This window comes from Panthera tigris, chromosome C2 (assembly GCF_018350195.1).
Source record: "Panthera tigris isolate Pti1 chromosome C2, P.tigris_Pti1_mat1.1, whole genome shotgun sequence".
Lineage (NCBI taxonomy): Eukaryota > Metazoa > Chordata > Mammalia > Carnivora > Felidae > Panthera > Panthera tigris.
Genome location: NC_056668.1, coordinates 65,956,206 through 65,974,232, shown reverse-complemented (window position 1 = coordinate 65,974,232; position 18,027 = coordinate 65,956,206). Strand labels below are relative to the sequence as shown.

The 18,027-nt window shown below is 38.9% G+C and overlaps 2 protein-coding genes across 11 annotated transcripts in view; one reads left to right on the top strand and one right to left on the bottom strand.

Annotated features, from left to right (window-relative positions):
* GTF2E1 (general transcription factor IIE subunit 1) overlaps positions 1-11,088 on the bottom strand; it is a 44,526-nt gene extending 33,438 nt beyond the window's left edge. For 6 of the 8 annotated variants that reach the window (XR_006222091.1, XR_006222090.1, XR_006222092.1 and 3 more), the window contains exons 1-2: positions 10,776-10,879; positions 5,537-6,003 (exon numbers count right to left, since the gene is read on the bottom strand). Coding sequence is in view for 3 of the 8 variants with exons in the window: in XM_042998672.1 (XP_042854606.1) it covers positions 5,537-5,984 (448 nt within the window). In the remaining 5 variants the exon portion in view is untranslated. The other 2 variants (XM_042998673.1, XM_015544813.2) reach the window with 2 other exon arrangements.
* The window catches only part of RABL3 (RAB, member of RAS oncogene family like 3), a 39,360-nt gene continuing 32,232 nt past the window's right edge, over positions 10,900-18,027 (top strand). For 2 of the 3 annotated variants that reach the window (XR_006222094.1, XM_007098340.3), the window contains exons 1-2: positions 11,023-11,105; positions 15,481-15,572. Coding sequence is in view for 2 of the 3 variants with exons in the window: in XM_007098340.3 (XP_007098402.1) it covers positions 11,060-11,105; positions 15,481-15,572 (138 nt within the window). In the remaining variant the exon portion in view is untranslated. Of the gene's footprint in view, positions 11,106-15,480; positions 15,573-18,027 lie in introns of all 3 variants that reach the window. The other variant, XM_042998674.1, reaches the window with a different exon arrangement.

The following is an 18,027-nucleotide window of genomic DNA, read 5'->3' as shown; positions in this document are numbered from 1 at the left end:
GTATCAAGGTGTCTGCCATTGCACAGAGCCCGCTTTGGACCCTCTGCCTCTCTCTCTCTCTCTCTCTCTCTGTCTGCCCTTCCCCTGCTTGTGCGTGCCCTCTCTCTCTCTCTCTCTCTCCCAAAGATAAATAAACATTAAAAAATTTTGTTTTTAATTTACCTCCTACTGATCCCCGACAAAACTACAGTGCCACATATGCCTTTAAAGAAATACAAAAACTAGGGGAGCCTGGGTGGCTTAGTCAGTTAAGCATTTGCCTCTTGATTTCTGCTCAGGTCATGCATGATCTCACGGTTAGTGGGTTCGAGTCCCACATTGGGCTCCGTGCTGAGAGTCAGAGTCTGGAGCCTGCTTCAGATTTTGTGTCTCCCTCTCTCTCTGCCCCTCCCTGCTCTCTCTCTCAAAAATAAACATTAAAAAAATGTTTTAAAAAGAAGTATAAAAACTATATTCTTTCACTCACTATTCCCACTACTGAGAATTCTTCTCAAGGAAAAACTTAAACATTAAAATGCCATATACATAAAAGTGTTCAAAGCATCATATCTATATTAACAAAATATAGATAAAAACAAAGTGCCCAAAAGGGGTGGAAAGGAAATGAGGGGGGAAGAAAATCACACCTAGTAAAGCATATTTTGAACACTAGATAGAAACAGGAGAGTTTGGTACATTAAGGAACCAAGAGATTACAAACTATTCTTGGTTACCATTATAATTATAGGTCATATGCAAAAGGATAGTGGTTTGCGGGTAATTTTTTTTCTCTTCAAAATTTTCTCTGGCATTATGGCTGCATTAATTTTTAAATGAAAAATATAAAACTACTTCCATATCATCGAATCTTAAAGGAGAATACAATCTTCCCCTTCCTTTTGGGGAAGTTTGTTGCTGACTTTAACTTAGAAGGGCCATTAACTGAGGTGCCTGGGTGGCACCGTTGGTTACGCGTATGACTCTTGATTTTGGCTCAGGTCGTGATCTCACGGTTTGTGAGATGTAGCCCTACAACAGGCTCTGCACTGACAGGTGCAGAGCCTGCTTGGGATTCTCTCTCTCCCTCACTCTCTGCCCCTCCACTGTGCGTGAGCATGTACCCTCTCTCTCTTAAAATAAATACACTTTAAAAAAAAAAGTGCCATTAGCTAAATCACCCATGGTTGAGACTACTAAAGTAGAAATAAAAATACTAAATCTACCTACATGGCCAGAAAGCTTGCTAAATCTAAAAGATGCTATTTTGCTGATTTGAGGGATTTCATGTCATATGGTCTTTGTTTTGATTACATAAAATTCCCATATTTCACTAAAAGAGCTGGTTTTGCCTGATTAAGCTTCTGAAACCAGAGACTAATGGGCAAAGGCTAAGCCATTCCATTTTAATGAAATAAAGTATCTATACATACTGTAATGGAAAAACCTTAGCCTTTTTTCTTTCCATGTAGCAAGAAGCCCAGTTCTTCCCTACTGTGTATTTCTTCCCTGTGTGTCTCCTTTACTAGTCACACACAACACTTCACTTCTGACACTTCTGGTCCCCAAATGTGTGGAGGTTTTACCCCAAGTAATTCCCTGTGACACCAGCTGGATGTCCTAACATTCAACTCAGTTATGGCTACCTGGAGAGAGCATCAGAACCCACAGGCTGAGGGCTTAGTCCTACAAGACTGTCCCCTCACCCCAACTTCAGATGCCAGTCACAAGCCCAAGTTACCATGGGTGCTTCTGACCAACCAGCTATAGATAGAAAGTTCCAACGAACAAGCTCCTCCTTGGATTCAGTTAATTTGCTAGGGCGGCACACAGAATTCAGGGATATACTTACTTATGTTTACCAGTTTATTAAAGGATATGATAAAGGATACAGATGAATATCCAGATGGAAAAGATGTGTAGGGCCAACTATTTAGCAAAGCGTACCAGGCTTCCCTGTCCTCTTGGAGTGCATCACTCTCCCTGCACCTCCACATGTTCACTAACCTGAAAGATCCCTGAATCCCATACTACTGAGATTTTTATGGAAGCTTCCTCATGCATGGATGATCACTCATCAACTCCATTTTCAGCCCTTCTCCCTTCTCAAGAGAATAGGGGGTGGGGCTGAAAATTCCAAGCTTGGTCTTAGCTTGGTCTGTGACCAGCCCTCATCCAGGAGCCATCCAGGACCCACCCAGAGTGACCTCATTAGGACAAAAGACACTCTTATTACCCAGGAAATCACATGGGTTTCAGGAGCCCTGTGTCAGAAACAGGGGTCAAAAGCCAAATATTAGAATAAAAGATGCTATTTGTGCTCTTATCACTTAGGAAATTATAAGAGTTTTAGGAGCTCTGCACAAGGAACTGGGAGCAGAGATCTCACACAGACCAAGCATCAAACATTTGGGGAGAGTTCAACCCAAGAATACTAATGGCAAAATCTAAATGGGAAGTATGGAAAGAACCTAGAATCTTTAGGGAAAAGAGAAATGGGGTAAGGAAAGGCTACGAACTGAAGCAAAAAGATCACTGGCTTATGTGAATAAACAATGGTAAAACAATTCTTGCTGAATTCAGAATTTCCTGAGCCTAGAACTTCTGGATGCTCATCTAGGAGTCATTATCCTTTGTCCAGTGGCAGGGAGCTGCCCATACACTTGAGTTAAAAATTTTTTTCATGGAACTAATTAAGTCTAGAAAGCTTCAAATCTAATTCCTGAATGCCCCCTAATTACTGATATAAACCACAGTTCAACCTAATAATTGTTGAGATGGAAATGGAGTCAAATGCCTATCAGATTCCCCCATCATTTACTCAGAAATATCATCAATCTCCAATAACAACCTGGAAGAAATAGAATAGCTTTGTACAAGACTGGGCTTGAAAACTATAATTCTATCAATTTAAAGAGAGCATAAATATTACAATAGAAAAAGTTCCCTCCTTCTCCTCTGATACACATACCAAATGTTTATTTCCCATCTTCTTTAAAATGGGGGTGGGGCATGAATAAAACAGAGGAAGGGAGCAAAGAGAAAAAGAGACCAAGATTTCTCAAGGGAATGTATAACCAAGGGATGATGTCAAGGCATTAATAGTGAAAAAACAAAACACCAGAACTGACACAAAAACTGGGGCCTAATATCACCCAATCAGCACATTCTCTCCTTAAAGGCAAAGTCCACATGAAAAACCAAATTATAATCAAAAAGCAGGTATATTTTCAGAATGAAGTTCCCCAATGACTACAAATTTTCAATCATGATACCTTAAGACACCTTCACTAGGGAGACATAAATGGCAATTAAGTTGACTGTGCTGTCTGATCAGTGACTCAATATCCTTGATTCAAATAATCTTGACTATATTTTGATATTAGGCCATCTCCCACACAGTCCAACTATTGCTGACAACTAGTTTCATTCAGACACTAACCTTAAGCGAAATACAAAGAGCATTATAGATCAATCTCCTACATACTGATTTATAAGTAGTGGAAATACTTCCCTTTAGAAAGTCTCATGAAATTAAATAAGTATCATATGAATAAATGTAGAAGCACATTACTTTAGATTACCCTCTCTGAGGGACTGGATTACACCTACTACTGTAGTCAAAAGTGACAAAGACAACCACTGTAACACCAATATCTGCCAAGAATCACAAAACCAAAACCCAGAGCTCCTTTAAGAAATCTGCTAGAGCGAATGGAAAAAATGATGAGAATTTTCTAGTCTATTCTGAAAGAGCTCCAGATACATTTTATAACATTCCTCTATAGCACACTCAAGCAATTCTTATATTCAGGGTGGTTGAAATTTTCTTACAACCAAGATCTCTTCCTAGTTAAGCCCTTTCAAGGTAAGCAGGCTCTGACAAATTAAACATTTAATACAAATGTGACTTCTTTAAATTACTTTTCATCTAAAATGACTGCTTCACAATAAATAAGAAAAGTCACCGGCTATTTCTAGTTCTTTAGGTTAATAATCTTAATTGATATTTGGATTATTTCTCATTAAAAAATAATTGCAAAATTCTCTTAAATAGACAATACATAACATATACAAAAATTAGAAAATTAAACATACATAAATCTTTTTTTTTTTTTGCAATAGAACATTTCATGTGTGAAAGTTTACATTTTTCAGATAGTTTTTTAAAAGGCAGATCTATGAACTAAAAAGTACCCTATACTCCTGAATTCTACCATAACAAGGGGACAATCTAACTTACCAGCATTGGCTCTCTCTATAGATTTTTGCCTCTAGAAAATAATACAAAGTTAATCCACCGAATAATTACCAAAACTGTAGACTCTTTTCCAGTTTACAAATGACAAGACAAAATTACTATACAACCCAGCACTTTAAAGTTTCTGATGTTGGGGTACTTGGGTGGCTCAGTCGGTTAAGTGTCTGACTTCGGCTCAGGTCATGATCTCCCTGTTCAGAGTTAGAGCTCCACATCAGGCTCTGTGCTGATGGCCCAGAGCCTGGAGCCTGTTTCAGATTCTGTGTCTCCCTTTCTCCCTCTGCCTCTCCCCCAGTCGTGGTGTCTCTCTCTCTCTCAAAAATAAATAAACATTAAAAAAAATTTAAGTTCCTGATGTTAACACTAGGCATATTGTTTTTAGAAAATGCATGTTTTACAATCCTGTGTTGATAAGAAAAATCCTTAAAACCTAAAGCATTTAATTAGATGAAGCAAATTACAGATCATGTTGACAATTCTCTTCCACTAATAAACCTGCAAAAGGTGCCCCTCTTATTTCATCTGGCTGACCCTTATCTTTTAGGTCTCAGCCAGTACTTCTTCCAGAGGCCTTCCCCAAATGCAGATTAGAGGCCCTAGTTAAATACTCCTAATAGAACTTTGTACTTCCACTAACAAAGCATTTAGATACATTGTATTATAACTTTCTGGCAGTGACTGATACAAGTAGACATTCAAATAAATGTTGAAGGAAGAGGTCAAAGAGGTCAGAATGGCTTCAAAGTGGTAGAGAAGCCAACCCTTCAGATTAGGCTACAGCTGCAAATAAGGGGTTGAGGGTGGGAGCAGAGGTAGGAGGGCCATGGGTGATAGAGGACACTTCCTTGTGAATGAAAAAGGCAAGCTTCTAAAAGTAGTATGACAGTCAAACAAGAAAGTAAGACTAAGAATGACCATACACGGACTTACGAATCCGTTCAATTTTATAATGATATGCATGACTGGTTCAAAAATTAAACCAGGGACGCCTGGTGGCTCAATCAGTTAAGCATCTGACTCTTGGTTTCAGCTCAGGTCATCTCACAGTTCATGGGATTGAGCTCCACCTAGGGCCCCAGCTCCACATCGGGCTCCACACTCTCAGTACAGACCCTGCTTGGATTTCTCTCTCTTCCTCTCTCTCTGCCCTTCCCCAGTTTGCATGCATTCTCTCTCTCCCTCTCTCAAAATAAATAAATAAGCTTTTTGAAAAAATTAGATAAACCAATTTAAGAAATACATAGTTTATTTTTTAAAATTACTTAAAAGAAATATTCATAAATTGGAAAAAAATCTCACCTGTCATAGGATCAAAGAGCTGATTAGCTTCTAAGTCCGTAAAAGTACTACTACAGACAGGACATTTGAAGGAAGCCCGGTTGGTGGAATCTCTCTCATCAGTTTCAATCCTCCTTCTCATGTGGTCCAATTTATATTTTACCACGTTAACAAGAGTACGATAATTAATAAAGTAGTAGTTATGGCGAGTGGTTTTCCCATCTGCAGCAGTCTCTACCCTCATTCTGCATTTGATGAACTTATCTCCCTTTAAATTATTCAAAACTGATCGAAGTTGCTTCCGATCAAACTTGAGCAGCTCCAACATATCCTCCTCTTTCACACAGGGGTTCCGGATCAAGATGTCCAAGGCCAAAGCATGCTCAATGCCATAAAACCCCCGGATCACGTACTTGGCTAGCCTCTTCAATGCTGCAGGAACCTCGGTGAGGACATCTGGGTCTGCCATCTTTAGCAGCAAACGTCAACTTTAAATAAACCAAATTCAGGAAAAAAAAAAAAAAAAAAAGGGATCAGAAGGACATAGTAGTCATTTTAAATCTAGAATTATCAACCCAATAGGGAGCTGGTAGTTACCACCCTTTGAAGTGCCACAAAGGTATCTGAGACATCGTTTTAAGACTTATAGGGGTGCCTGGGTGGCTCAGTCTGTTAAGCATCTGACTTTGGCTCATGTCATGATCTCGCGGTCTGAGTTCGAGCCCTGTGTCGGGCTCTGTGCTGACAGCTCACAGCCTGGAGCCTGTTTCAGATTCTGTGTCACCCTCTCTCTCTGACCCTCCCCCATTCATGCTGTCTCAAAAATAAATAAATGTTAAAAAAAAAAAATTAAGAAAAAGACTTATAAAGCCTAAGCATTTAACAGAAAACAAGATTTTCCTTTACAGTACACAGATTATACTTTAAAAGCTTCACATATTCCTTAAATGGTCATTTTCATGATCTACTGTGCTTGATTCTAAAAAGAAACTTATTACCAATAGCAATGTTGTATTATATCAAGCCCACTTTATTTCAGAAAAAGAAACAAAAAAGATAAATGAAGCCTCACTATTCTTAATGCTATAATCTTTGGGAATGCTGGGAACCCCCTGAAAAATCTATCAGCATATCCTTAAAGTGTCTTTATTTCTTTTCTTGAGAAAAATTTTCCTACCAAAATCTATTCTAGGAGGTTTTACATAGTCATGCTTTCACAATAAAATCACAATAAACCAATAAACACATAAGTAATCACCAGATGGGTGTTTGGCAAAATTACTGTTATAAATCTGAAAGAAATTAACACTTGGATCCAGATAGCTTTACCAACCTTGCAAAGTTAAATCTGATGATCAGTTGAGTAAACAGTCAAAAAAAAAAAAAACAAAACAAAAACAAAAACAACTCAAGATATCTTTAAATACTGGATCCCTTCTTGCAGGACGAAGTACCCAGTTCTCACGTCATGACCCATAAGGCTATCTTCTACAAGCCCACACTGGCATGGGTTAGATTTTCATATGGCTGTTAAAAAGCCTGTGCATTGGAATTCAGTTAGCCTGAGTTTTAGTAGCTGTGTGATCCTGAGCAAATTCCTTAAAACAACTTCAAGCCACATTTTACTCTCTGAGAAATAAGGATATTAATTACCTCAGTGAGGTTATTGTGGTGAATAAATAAGAATGTGAAGCAATATGTGTATTAGGAAACACTTGTTGATAAGGGTAGCTCCCATGTTGGTTTAATCATTAAATCAATACGTGACAGCCAGGCTATCCACACAGACTATGTCAACATTTCCCCACACTATAGGGAAATTTTTAAGAGGCTATTGAACTCTTTCAATAGAGAATCACATTCTTTTATTAATATTAGTTTCTATTGAACCTTTTGTTTATAATCAGTGGTTATCAACAGAATCAGATTTAATACCTTTTTTAGAAGAAATGTCTTTATATCCACAGTACTATACTATCAAGGTATTCCTAAACAACCAATCTATACACATATTTTGGGGGGGAAATATAATGCCCTATGTGTAATAAAGGAAAGATAAAAGGAAAGTCAGTTACAGTATTTCAGATTGTAAATAATCAGGCAGGAATGACTATATATAAGAGACAAAGCAGGACCTAGATCCAAACCTATTGTAGTCCTAAAACATTCCTGTCATCCCAAGGCTGAAGGATGCTGAGCAAGTACCTGAGTTGAACACAAAAGTAGTATCATAGCATACTACCAGATGCATTTTGTTCTCCTTTCCAATTTGACCCCAGTTTTTTGTTTGCTTTGTTTTACACGCTCAACAGTTGGCAAAACATAACATACAGCCTCTAAAATATCTAACAAACGAAAAATGGCAGACAAATGTCAAAATAAATTACTTTTCCAGTATTATTTCCTACTGTTATATTGCCCTCCCTGACCTCCCACTCCATAAGCTCCATATTCTAGACCAATGGTTCTCAACCCTGGCTGTAAAGCAGAATCATCTGGGGAGCATTTAAAAACACCCATCCTGGGCCCCATTCCCAGATATTTTGTTTCAGCTGGTCTGGGAGAGCCAGGTTAGGCATAGTGTTATTTTATTTATTCTGTTATAACCTGTTATTTATTCTGTGTTCCAACACACAAAGTCTCTGATCACTGTTCCTGACAAATTTGGTGAGTGGCTACTACATGTCCCCCCAATACACATTATCATTTTGCCCGTCTCCTTTGCCTGAAACACCTTAGTGGGCCCTACAGATTTAAGCAGGGAGTGACATGAGGGACTCTGCAGTACAATAGTTTTGGTTTAGAATCCCCGCTCCACCATTTCCTACCGGTGACGTTAGAAAATTCTCAGTTTCCTTATCTATAAGTGATTGATAGCACCCTCCTTGTAGATTTGAAGTACAGATTACCTGAGATAATTCATGTAAAGTGTTCTGCTTTCAGGGCTAAAAACAGAAAAGTGCCATTAAATACGGGCATTGATAATAATACCCTCTATTTAGAAAAGTGACTCTTGTAACAATATGAGAAATGGCCATAAGTATTGAAGATGGAGCCACTGCAAAGCTATTAAGAGCCATGGTAACCAAGCCTAAACTAAGGAAGAAAGGACAGGATGAATGAAACTTACTACAAAAACAAAATTAAAAGAATCTGATAATTTATTGGAAATGAGTTACAGAGTGGGAAAATTTTAAATAGCTATTTGGGTTTGTTTGTTTGTTTGACAACACTTTTTACTGTGGTAAAATACACATAACACAAAATTTAGCAATTAACCATTTTGAAGTATACTGTTCAGTGGTATTAAATATATTCATACTGTGGCACAACTATCCCCACCCCCCATCTCCATAACTCTTTGCATCTTGTAAAACTGAAACACTGCACCCATTAAACAACATACTTAATATTATTAAATGACATATAGTTATGTGCTTTGAGCCAGTGTAGAGAACACTACTACTAAGAAAAATGAGTTAACACCTGAAAGAGGAACAGGTTTGGAAGAAATGAGGCATTCACTTTTAGATGCTTGTCTTTGAGGATATACCACAGAATATTCTGTGAAGATGTCCAGCAGGTAGCTGAACAAATGAAACTGGGGCTCAGGAAAGAAGTCATGCTGTTCCAGCTTATGCAAAATCTCTACATTCTAAAATCATCCTTCCTGACATTTTGTTCTCTCCTCTATCATTTCTACTTCCCCACTTAAGCTGAATCTCCTACTCAGTCTTTGGATTTATCATGTTACTTAAGTCAGAGGTCTCAAACTGGCAGCTTCCATCACATTGTTTGACCCAAAGAACGTTTTGAAGATTTTCTGAATTAGTCATCAACACTGAAAAATCGTGAAATTTCACATAAATTTCAACTTTAAGCTTGAAAGTTGGAAATATCTGAGGAAAAAAGTGAGATCATGTTCCCACAGGGAAACAATAACCTGAAGCTGAAGAACAGTTGATGGTTTTAAACAGGGAAGGAGCTTGGCTGGCCTCTGGAGACTTTTGAATGTGTGACCTTTCGGCACCAACCTGTTTCTTCTTTTTTAGCCTCACAGTCCATCAGTCACCTCCCAGCCTCACCTACCTCCCTAACACAGTCCAGACCCCCAAGGGCAAGTTGGTTTGGTCTTTGAACAATGTATTCTCATCATACAAACATTTAGCCAGGCACAGAGTTGGAGAAACAAAGTTGAAATGCATCCCTTCTCTGCACTGTTGACCCTTGTCAGCCTCATCCCCAGCCACACTGGCATTCTCTCAATTCCAATTCCATAAGCCACACATGCTTTCTCCACTTCCAGGCCTTTGCACATACTGTTCATTCTGCCCACAAAGCTAAGCTCAACTCCCTTCTCCTAATCATCTTTCACATATAAAATGACGTTTCTCAGGGAGACCTTCCCAGATTCCCCCTAGTAGCTTAAATGTTCCCCTTTCACACACAGCGCTTCCCCTTTACTTCTTGCAGTAAATAGAGTTGTACTGTCTTCATGTCCGTCTCTGAGACCAGGGCCTTTATCTTGTTCACCACTTTCTAGCACCCAGCACAGCTAGTCTAGCACTTTCATAAAACTTCCAGGAAGTCTCCTAAGCACGTGTTCAAAATGCCCACCCTGCCAGCTTCCCCCAATTCACTTCCTTCACTGCTGCTTCCAGAGTAGAAAAAGACTACTGAAAACCCTCTCCTTTAACCTCAAATGGTTTTAAGCAGGCGGTGACAGGATTGAAATTCGCTGTTTTAAAAGGTTATGCTACAGGATGTAAAACAAAGGAGAAAGGAGCGGATGTGGGAATCCAATTAGATTATTTCAGCGTACCACTATTCTGGTTCTAGAAAACCATGGATCCTATACGTCTGTGCTTTTTTTCAGTTACCATGTTCCATGGCACTTTCCATACCTTCGTACATAAAGCGGCATAATCACCGCAAAAACTGCAACCGGCTGCCCTCCACGAGCTCGGTTCTGAGCTCGGTTCTGTAATGTTCACTCCTCCCCGCTGAGAGCCCCCGAGCCCCTAAATTCCCTCGGACTGTGCCAGGTGAGTCCTGGGGCCACACTCGGCGCAGCCAAGCCCGTCCTACCCGAGGTCGCACACGGGCCGCTCCGGGGTCAATGGTTCTTTGGAGGACCACGTCAAGAGAATAGCTAAGGGGATGCGGGTAGCTAAGGAGAAAGGAGAGAAAAGGGGGAGAAACCCTGAAATGCGACGCCGGACGAGGGAATCGAGAACAAGGAACAGGGAGCAAGGTTTACCAAAACGAATCTTCGAACACTCCCACTACAGCTTCCCTCAGCGCCTCAACTACCGGCTTAAACGAGCCACGCCACTAGTGCGACAAAGACAATTCCTTATTCCTGCGACCAGCTTTGGAATCCACCCACCACTTTTAACCGTACCGGCCAATCAGCACAGTGAGGCCTCCGATCAAGACAGTCACACCCCCGATTAGCCAATGAAATTGAAGACTGTCTCTTCCATACCCAGCTCTGGTTGGCCTACCATCCCGGAACAGGCGTTAACTCCGGGCTGTGGCAAGATGGCGTCCCTGGATCGGGTGAAGGTACTGGTATTGGGAGACTCAGGTGAGCGGCTTAATCCACCTCTAGAGTTCCTGACACTGTTGAGTTATCTGATAACCCTCTTCCTTCGCTACTCTCCCGCTTCTCCAACGAACTGGCTCTGACCGTGGCTGAAAGCCCTCTCAAGGTCTAAAAACTACACTTCCCAGAGGACTTTGCTCTGACGAAGGTGGCGTTGCAGGTGGGGGGCGCGGAGCCCCGACCTTTCTCCGCCTTCGCAGCTTTCCAAGCCGGTCTCCCGGGCGACCGCATCCTAGCTTGTATTGCCGATTCCTTTGTTTTAAGAGATATGCAGACATTGAGTATTGTATTGGGCGCTGTAAGAAATACAGAAGCTGGGATCGTGCCTTCAAGAGATTTTGTTCATTACGGAATTCAAACATGCACTAAGAAAAATGACACTGTTCCAACTGCTTTACAGATATTGACTCATTTAATGTGAGACCAGCCCTATTAACCCCATTTTACAGATGAGAAAAGTGAAGAGGAGAGATATAAATGACAGAAGCTGTTTGAACCCAGAGTCTACGCACTTAAACACTAAGTCATGTTATGAAATGAAATATTGGGTTGTAGTCCTGTTTTAGTCCTGTTTTACTCTCAGCTGGGCTTCTTGATTTCTTTGTTCTCTTTAATCCTAATTGAAAACCTATTATGTACTAGGTTGTAAGAAAAAGAGCAATTAAGATAAGGCTATATTATGAAACAGCTAGGATTTAATGCTGAGCTCAATTTAATCCTAGTGTTAAAATTCTTCTTTTGACACCTTGGACTTTTGAGAACTAGAAGTGAGGTCTGCATTTACCCCTCTCACCTCACTACCATTCTCTTTCTTACCATAACTTCCAGCCCTGTGCTCATTAAGAACTTGGAATAAATGCTAACCTTGCATTTCGTGGATGTCCTTTTCTGGAGTTGACCTCTGAATGTGTGCTGTAAGCAAAGACATTATGCAAAATGCATGGAAGATATACCATGGAGAGGATACACCCTAAACAACTTGAAAACTAGCCTTACAGACTGTAAACAGTTGTGGTGGAGAGGAGGAAGTTAAGAATGTTTCCACATTGCCTGAAGATTATTTGCATTCCAAAATGTTTTATAGATAGCATTATTTAATATCCCCTTAAGAAAGTTGCATTATGAAATTCTTTTCATATAATCCAAGTTATCAACTCCAGTTCTTTAGCTTGAAGTGATGCTGAAGTTAATGAAGTCACTCAGCTAGTAATAATGGTCTAATGGGACTTGGCAAGAGTATAAGCAAGTAGAATTTGAGACAAATTCAGAGCTAACATGGTTCATGATGTATAAAGTGGGCTTTCTTCCTCATTTTTAATTCACTTTTCTATCACATCTAACCAACGCTTGATGTTCCATATTGTTGGAATTACTCAGTTTTTTTCTTTTTCACAAAAATACTTAAGTACCTGCTACATAGCAGGCACTATAGTAAGTGCTGAGGCTGTAACTGTGAAATCAATGCATTACATAACAGGGTTGAATTGGCTGCTGCATTAAATGTGGAAAAATGATCAGGCAATTAGTAAGCTTTTCTTTTTCCTGATAGCCTGGTTGTAAAACAGAAGACACAGTCACGCCCACTTGATTGATCTTGTCACACGTTCACGGACATTAGGCTATGCATGCAAAGTCGGTTATTGCCTTTTTGTCATTTCCCTTTTAACACTGATTTAATAGCAGGTCAGGATATGCTTTTTACACTTCATCTGCCTTTGTATTCAGACTTCAAAGTTTATTTTTGAATAAAGTCTTATTTCCCCTGTGAAATGTTGAGGATTTCACAAACATATAAAAGAATGACTTGAAATGTAGAGATTTGTTTTATATCCCCTAGAGATAGTTGATAATTTAGTTAGGAATCCTGAAAGTCTCACTAATACACACATACGTTTTTCCTCTTTGTTCTTTCAGAGATAAGAGATATGCTTAACACATTACCAGCAACTATATTTGGAACTGGCATTTATTTAATTATATTGGACTTTTTCCCCTAAGCAAATCAAGGGCATTCTTTTGATCTAATTCGATTCTAATGGTAAAAGCATAGAATTAGTACCTCCCAAAATTCTTAAAGAAATGAATAGTCAGCCAATTTTCTTGGCACTTCAGTAGTTCTTACTGCTGACAATCTATCCAGGGTTAGTCAACTCTTCCCACCCAAAGCAGTTAATTCATGGAGAGCTATACAATATTAACTGCATAGAGGTGTTTGCTGACACAGTTAAGCTTAACTAGAAGCTCAAACCTTGCATCAGGCTGGTAACCAAGCGTCTAGATATATGTCTCCAACATAAACAACCTACATGGAAACACCAATCAACAATATGCCCTAAAGGTCACAGATGTCAAATGCAGTGCAGTAAATACAAAGACAGAGCCAAATTTGGGTACTCAAAAATCTAAAAGTCTGTGTTGAAAAAAATAAAAAGAATTAAAAGGAAACCTGAGAAAATGTTTGATTCAACTGCATGAGACAGCTAATATATAAAGAGGTTATGTAAATTGATAACCCTAAACCCATTAGATAAATGGGCAGAGAACATCAACAGATAATTTCGTAAGAGAGGAAAGACAACTGATTAACAAAGATTGTAATGGATATCTTTACCAGAAGGTAAAGAAATGCAGACTAAAGCAAGATGTCACTTTTTTTTTTTTTATCAAATTAACATAGATGAAAAAGCAACAACATACATACTCTTGAGGTGCAACAGGATCTGCAGGCTTATATGTGTGGCTGGTGGCAGAGTAACCAGATGAAAGTTGTCAACATATATCAAGAACTTTAAATGTTCATTTCGCTTCTGGAAGGGTATACTATGGAAATCATTTTAATTTGAAACAAAAATTTAAACAAGTCTTTTCTTAGCATAGTGAAAAGTTCAAAACATATCTAATAATGAGGGAATGGTTAAGTAAATTGTTATGTCTACTCTCTGAACTACTATGGAGACATTAAAAATGTTTCTGAAGAGATACCTGGTTGGCTCAGTCAGTTGAACATCCGACTTCAGCTCAAGTCATGATCTCAAGGTTCTTGAGTTTAAGCCCCACATCTGGCTGGCTAGCAATCAACGCAGAGCCCGCTTCGGATCCTCTGTTCCCCTCTCCCTGACCTTGCGCTCTCTCAAAAATAAATAATTTTTTTAAATGTTTATGAAGATTCTGTAATAACATGGAAAAATTTAACCCCTAAATAAATATTAATTAAGGCACTGTTCTGGAGACTGGAGATGAAAACAATGTGTAAAACCTAGTCCCAACCCTCAAAGAACTTAAACTGAGTGAATAAAAACTATAAACAAAGAAGTGTAATAATATGTTTTTTAAGTGCTTTGTAGAAAAATGTACAGGGCACAGAGGAGACCCAGAGGATGGTGGATAGTGTGCTTAGTTCTACCTTTGTGTAGTTGAAGAAAACTTTAGAACTAGAAAGATGCTGAGTCTTGAAAGATTAATTCACCAGGCCAATTTGGGAGCGAAAATGAATGGGCAGGATGGGGAGAATATTTCAGACCAAACCAGCTATGTAAACAAAGGCGGGTATTGTCTTTAAGTTCACCATGTATATATTCACAATAACAACCTACTTTTAGAAACCCCCTGCTAATGGTATTAAATAAACCTACATGTTGCTATTTATAGGTCTCTTCAGGCCGTTTTTCCTTTTTTAAAATTCATTCCAGATTGTCTGTAAATATAACTCTTTATAATAAAAAATAAACATAATTAATAGGTTCATACACAGTAATGCACACAAACAGGTGGCCTAAATTTTTGATACAACTAGTGTTACATAAAGATTCACCAGCTATGCTTGTTACGGTGGCATACCAAAATGCTGTTAATTGAATGAGTGACTCTACATACAGGTATACAGAAGAACTCATTCTCTTTCTTCTTCATCTAGATCTCCAAATGCTAGTTCTAGCATTAATAACTACATTATCTTGAACCCAGTGGGTCTACAAGAAAATAAAGTTCTGCCTTAAGGTAAAGGACCATGATGTAGAAGAGGGAATAGAGTAGTTCTATTTTCCCAAAGGGTCAAGTCTGAGCCAGGTTGTTGACTGCCTTTTAAAAATCACTATGTAGGAGAACTAGAGGGTCTAAATATGAAATTGTGAAATGGTGAGTCCCTGTCACAATATTCAAGCACAATTTGAGAGAACCACTGTCTTTAACCATCTTCTCTGTATCAATAAAGCTTATTAAGTGGTTGGTATGGTATGACTACCCTTCAGCCAACCATACTTTACCTATCGTTATTACTGCATATGCTCAGTCTTACTTTTGTCATAAAGGATATTTCAGCATATCTCTTACATGACTAGAGTTCTTAAATCTTTTACAGGTGTTGGGAAATCTTCACTGGTTCATCTTCTGTGCCAAAATCAAGTACTGGGAAATCCATCATGGACTGTGGGCTGCTCAGTAGATGTGAGAGTATGTGTTTCCGATATTTTAGTTTTTCTTTAGTCATATTAAAGATCAGTCCTTCAAACTACATGATCAAATTATAGTACTGTAGTCAAAACTGATACTAATAGCTAGGCTTTATTAACTACCTACTCTGCGTTAGATACTATGCCAAATGCCTTGTATGTCTTTTCTTATTTAATCTTTTTTAAACTGAGACATAACTGGAGAAACTAAGACATGGAGAAGTAAACTACCTTGATCAAATTCACTCAGTGCAAAAAAAGCAGAGTTAAGATTGGATCCTAGACTTTACACAGTCCATGGCCATACCACCCTGAATGCACCTGATCTCTATCTATCTAAATAGTCTTAATCCAGAGACTTCTGCGTTAATTACTGTGTTATATACCCAGAGTTCACTTAACATGCTCCATAAATAATTCTATCTAATCCTTTGGCACTAAGACTGACAACTTGGGGCTAGAAATATAAAGTCAAAAGCTTCTGGAGCCTTATGTCTGGGTCTTCTTCTCTTCCACTTCACATTTAGCAAACTTGGGTACAGTTTCCTAACTATCTTCCCAGATACTGTTGGTCTTTGCTAATCCCAACTAGTCCTGTCCAAGTGTCTCTTCTGCTAGCATACATCTCTCCATTGACTTAAGAAATGAAAAGGGAAGGAATTGTAATTAGTTCAATTGACAGTTATTTTCCTTCAGTTCTTTGAAGCTGTTGTCCCACAGACTGTGACTTATATTTCTACTGATTAGAAATCTTTTGTCAGCCTAATTATTATTCCTTGTTAAGGTAATTTCTTCTCTCTAGTTGCTTTTAAAAGATTTTTTTTTTTGATGTTCTGTAGTTTTGCTAACTTATGTCTAGGTATGTGTTCATTTTTAGTCATCCTGTCATAAGGTTGTGCCTCTCCTGTCTGTCTTTATTTTTCAAATTTTTTAGCCACTATCTGTTGTCTTCCCTCATTGACTCTGTCTTCTCCTTTTGAACTTGTATTAGATTTTTTTAAATGTTTATTTATTTTTGAGACAGAAAGAGACAGAGCATGAGCAGGGGAGGGGCAGAGAGAGAGGGAGACACAGACTCCGAAGCAGCTCCAGGCTCAGAGCCGTCAGCACAGAGCCCGACGCGGGGCTGGAACTCACCAAGCGCGAGATAGTGACCTGAGCCGAAGTCGGACGCCCAACCAACTGAGCCACCCAGGTGCCCCAGAACTTGTATTAGATTTTTATTCTCTGTATCTTTTAATTGTACTTACATGTTTTCTATTTTTTGTTTCTCCTTTGTGTGTTCTGGATCATGTATTCATATCTGCCTTCCAGTTAATTAAGAATTTTTTGGGGCGCCTCGGTTAAGTGTCTGACTTCGGCTCAGGTCATGATCTCAGATTCGTGAATTTGAGCCCCTCATAGGGCTCTGTGCTGACAGCTCAGAGCCTGGAGCCTGCTTCAGATTCTGTGTCTCCCTCTGTCTCTGCCCCTCCCCCACTCACACTCTGTCTCCATCTCTCTCTCAAAAAATAAATAAACATTAAAAAAAAATTTTAAAAAAGAATCTCTTCAATTATGTCTAATCTGCTTTTTAATATATCCACCAAGTTTTTCATCTCAGTAACTATAATTTTTTATTTCTAGATATTCCTTTTGGTTCCTTTTCAAATGTCAAAATCTTTCAAGATATCCTGACCTTTCATTATGGTTTTACTTTTTATTTTATTAACATAGTATTTTATGGTTTCTTTTGGATTGTTTTATTTTTTTCTGAGTGGGTGATTGATATTCAACTTGCTGTGTATGCTGACTATACCTCATGAAAATGTATGTCTTTGTATGGTTTATAATTCTTTGAAGATGATCACATCTTCAGCAGGATATTTTTTTTCTTCTTCCCTGTGGAAATTTTGTGTGCTTGTTGTGAAAGTACAGTACCTTTTCATTTCTGTTGCTGCCAGAGCCCTAGGAATTTCAAGGGTACTTACAATTTTACAACTAGGAGTCTCCATGCCACCTAGATAATGTATATTCTTTAAGTTTCCGATTCTAGTACAGGCCTGTGGTTTTCATTTTTTGTGGACCCTCTATCTGTTCTGTACCACCCCTACCTGAAGTCCCTGACAGAAAGTTTTTCCTACTTTCCTGAACCAGTGGACAGTTCTTCCTACTCTCTTTGACTGGGCAGCTCACCAAGGGTCCAGATTTCACGAAGGGAACTGTAGTCTGGTCTTTGTCACCCACTCATATATATTCTGCCTTAGAAGCCAGAAAACAGGGGCACCTGGGTAGCTCAGTCAGTTAAGCATCCAACTTCATCTCGGGTCATGATCTCACAGTTCATGAGATTGAGACCCATGTCGGGCTCTGCACTGACAGCACAGAGCCTGCTTCAGATTGTCTGTCTCCCTCTCTCTCTGCCTCTCTCTCTCAGCCTCTCTCTCTCTTTCTTTCTCTCTCAAAAATAAATAAAC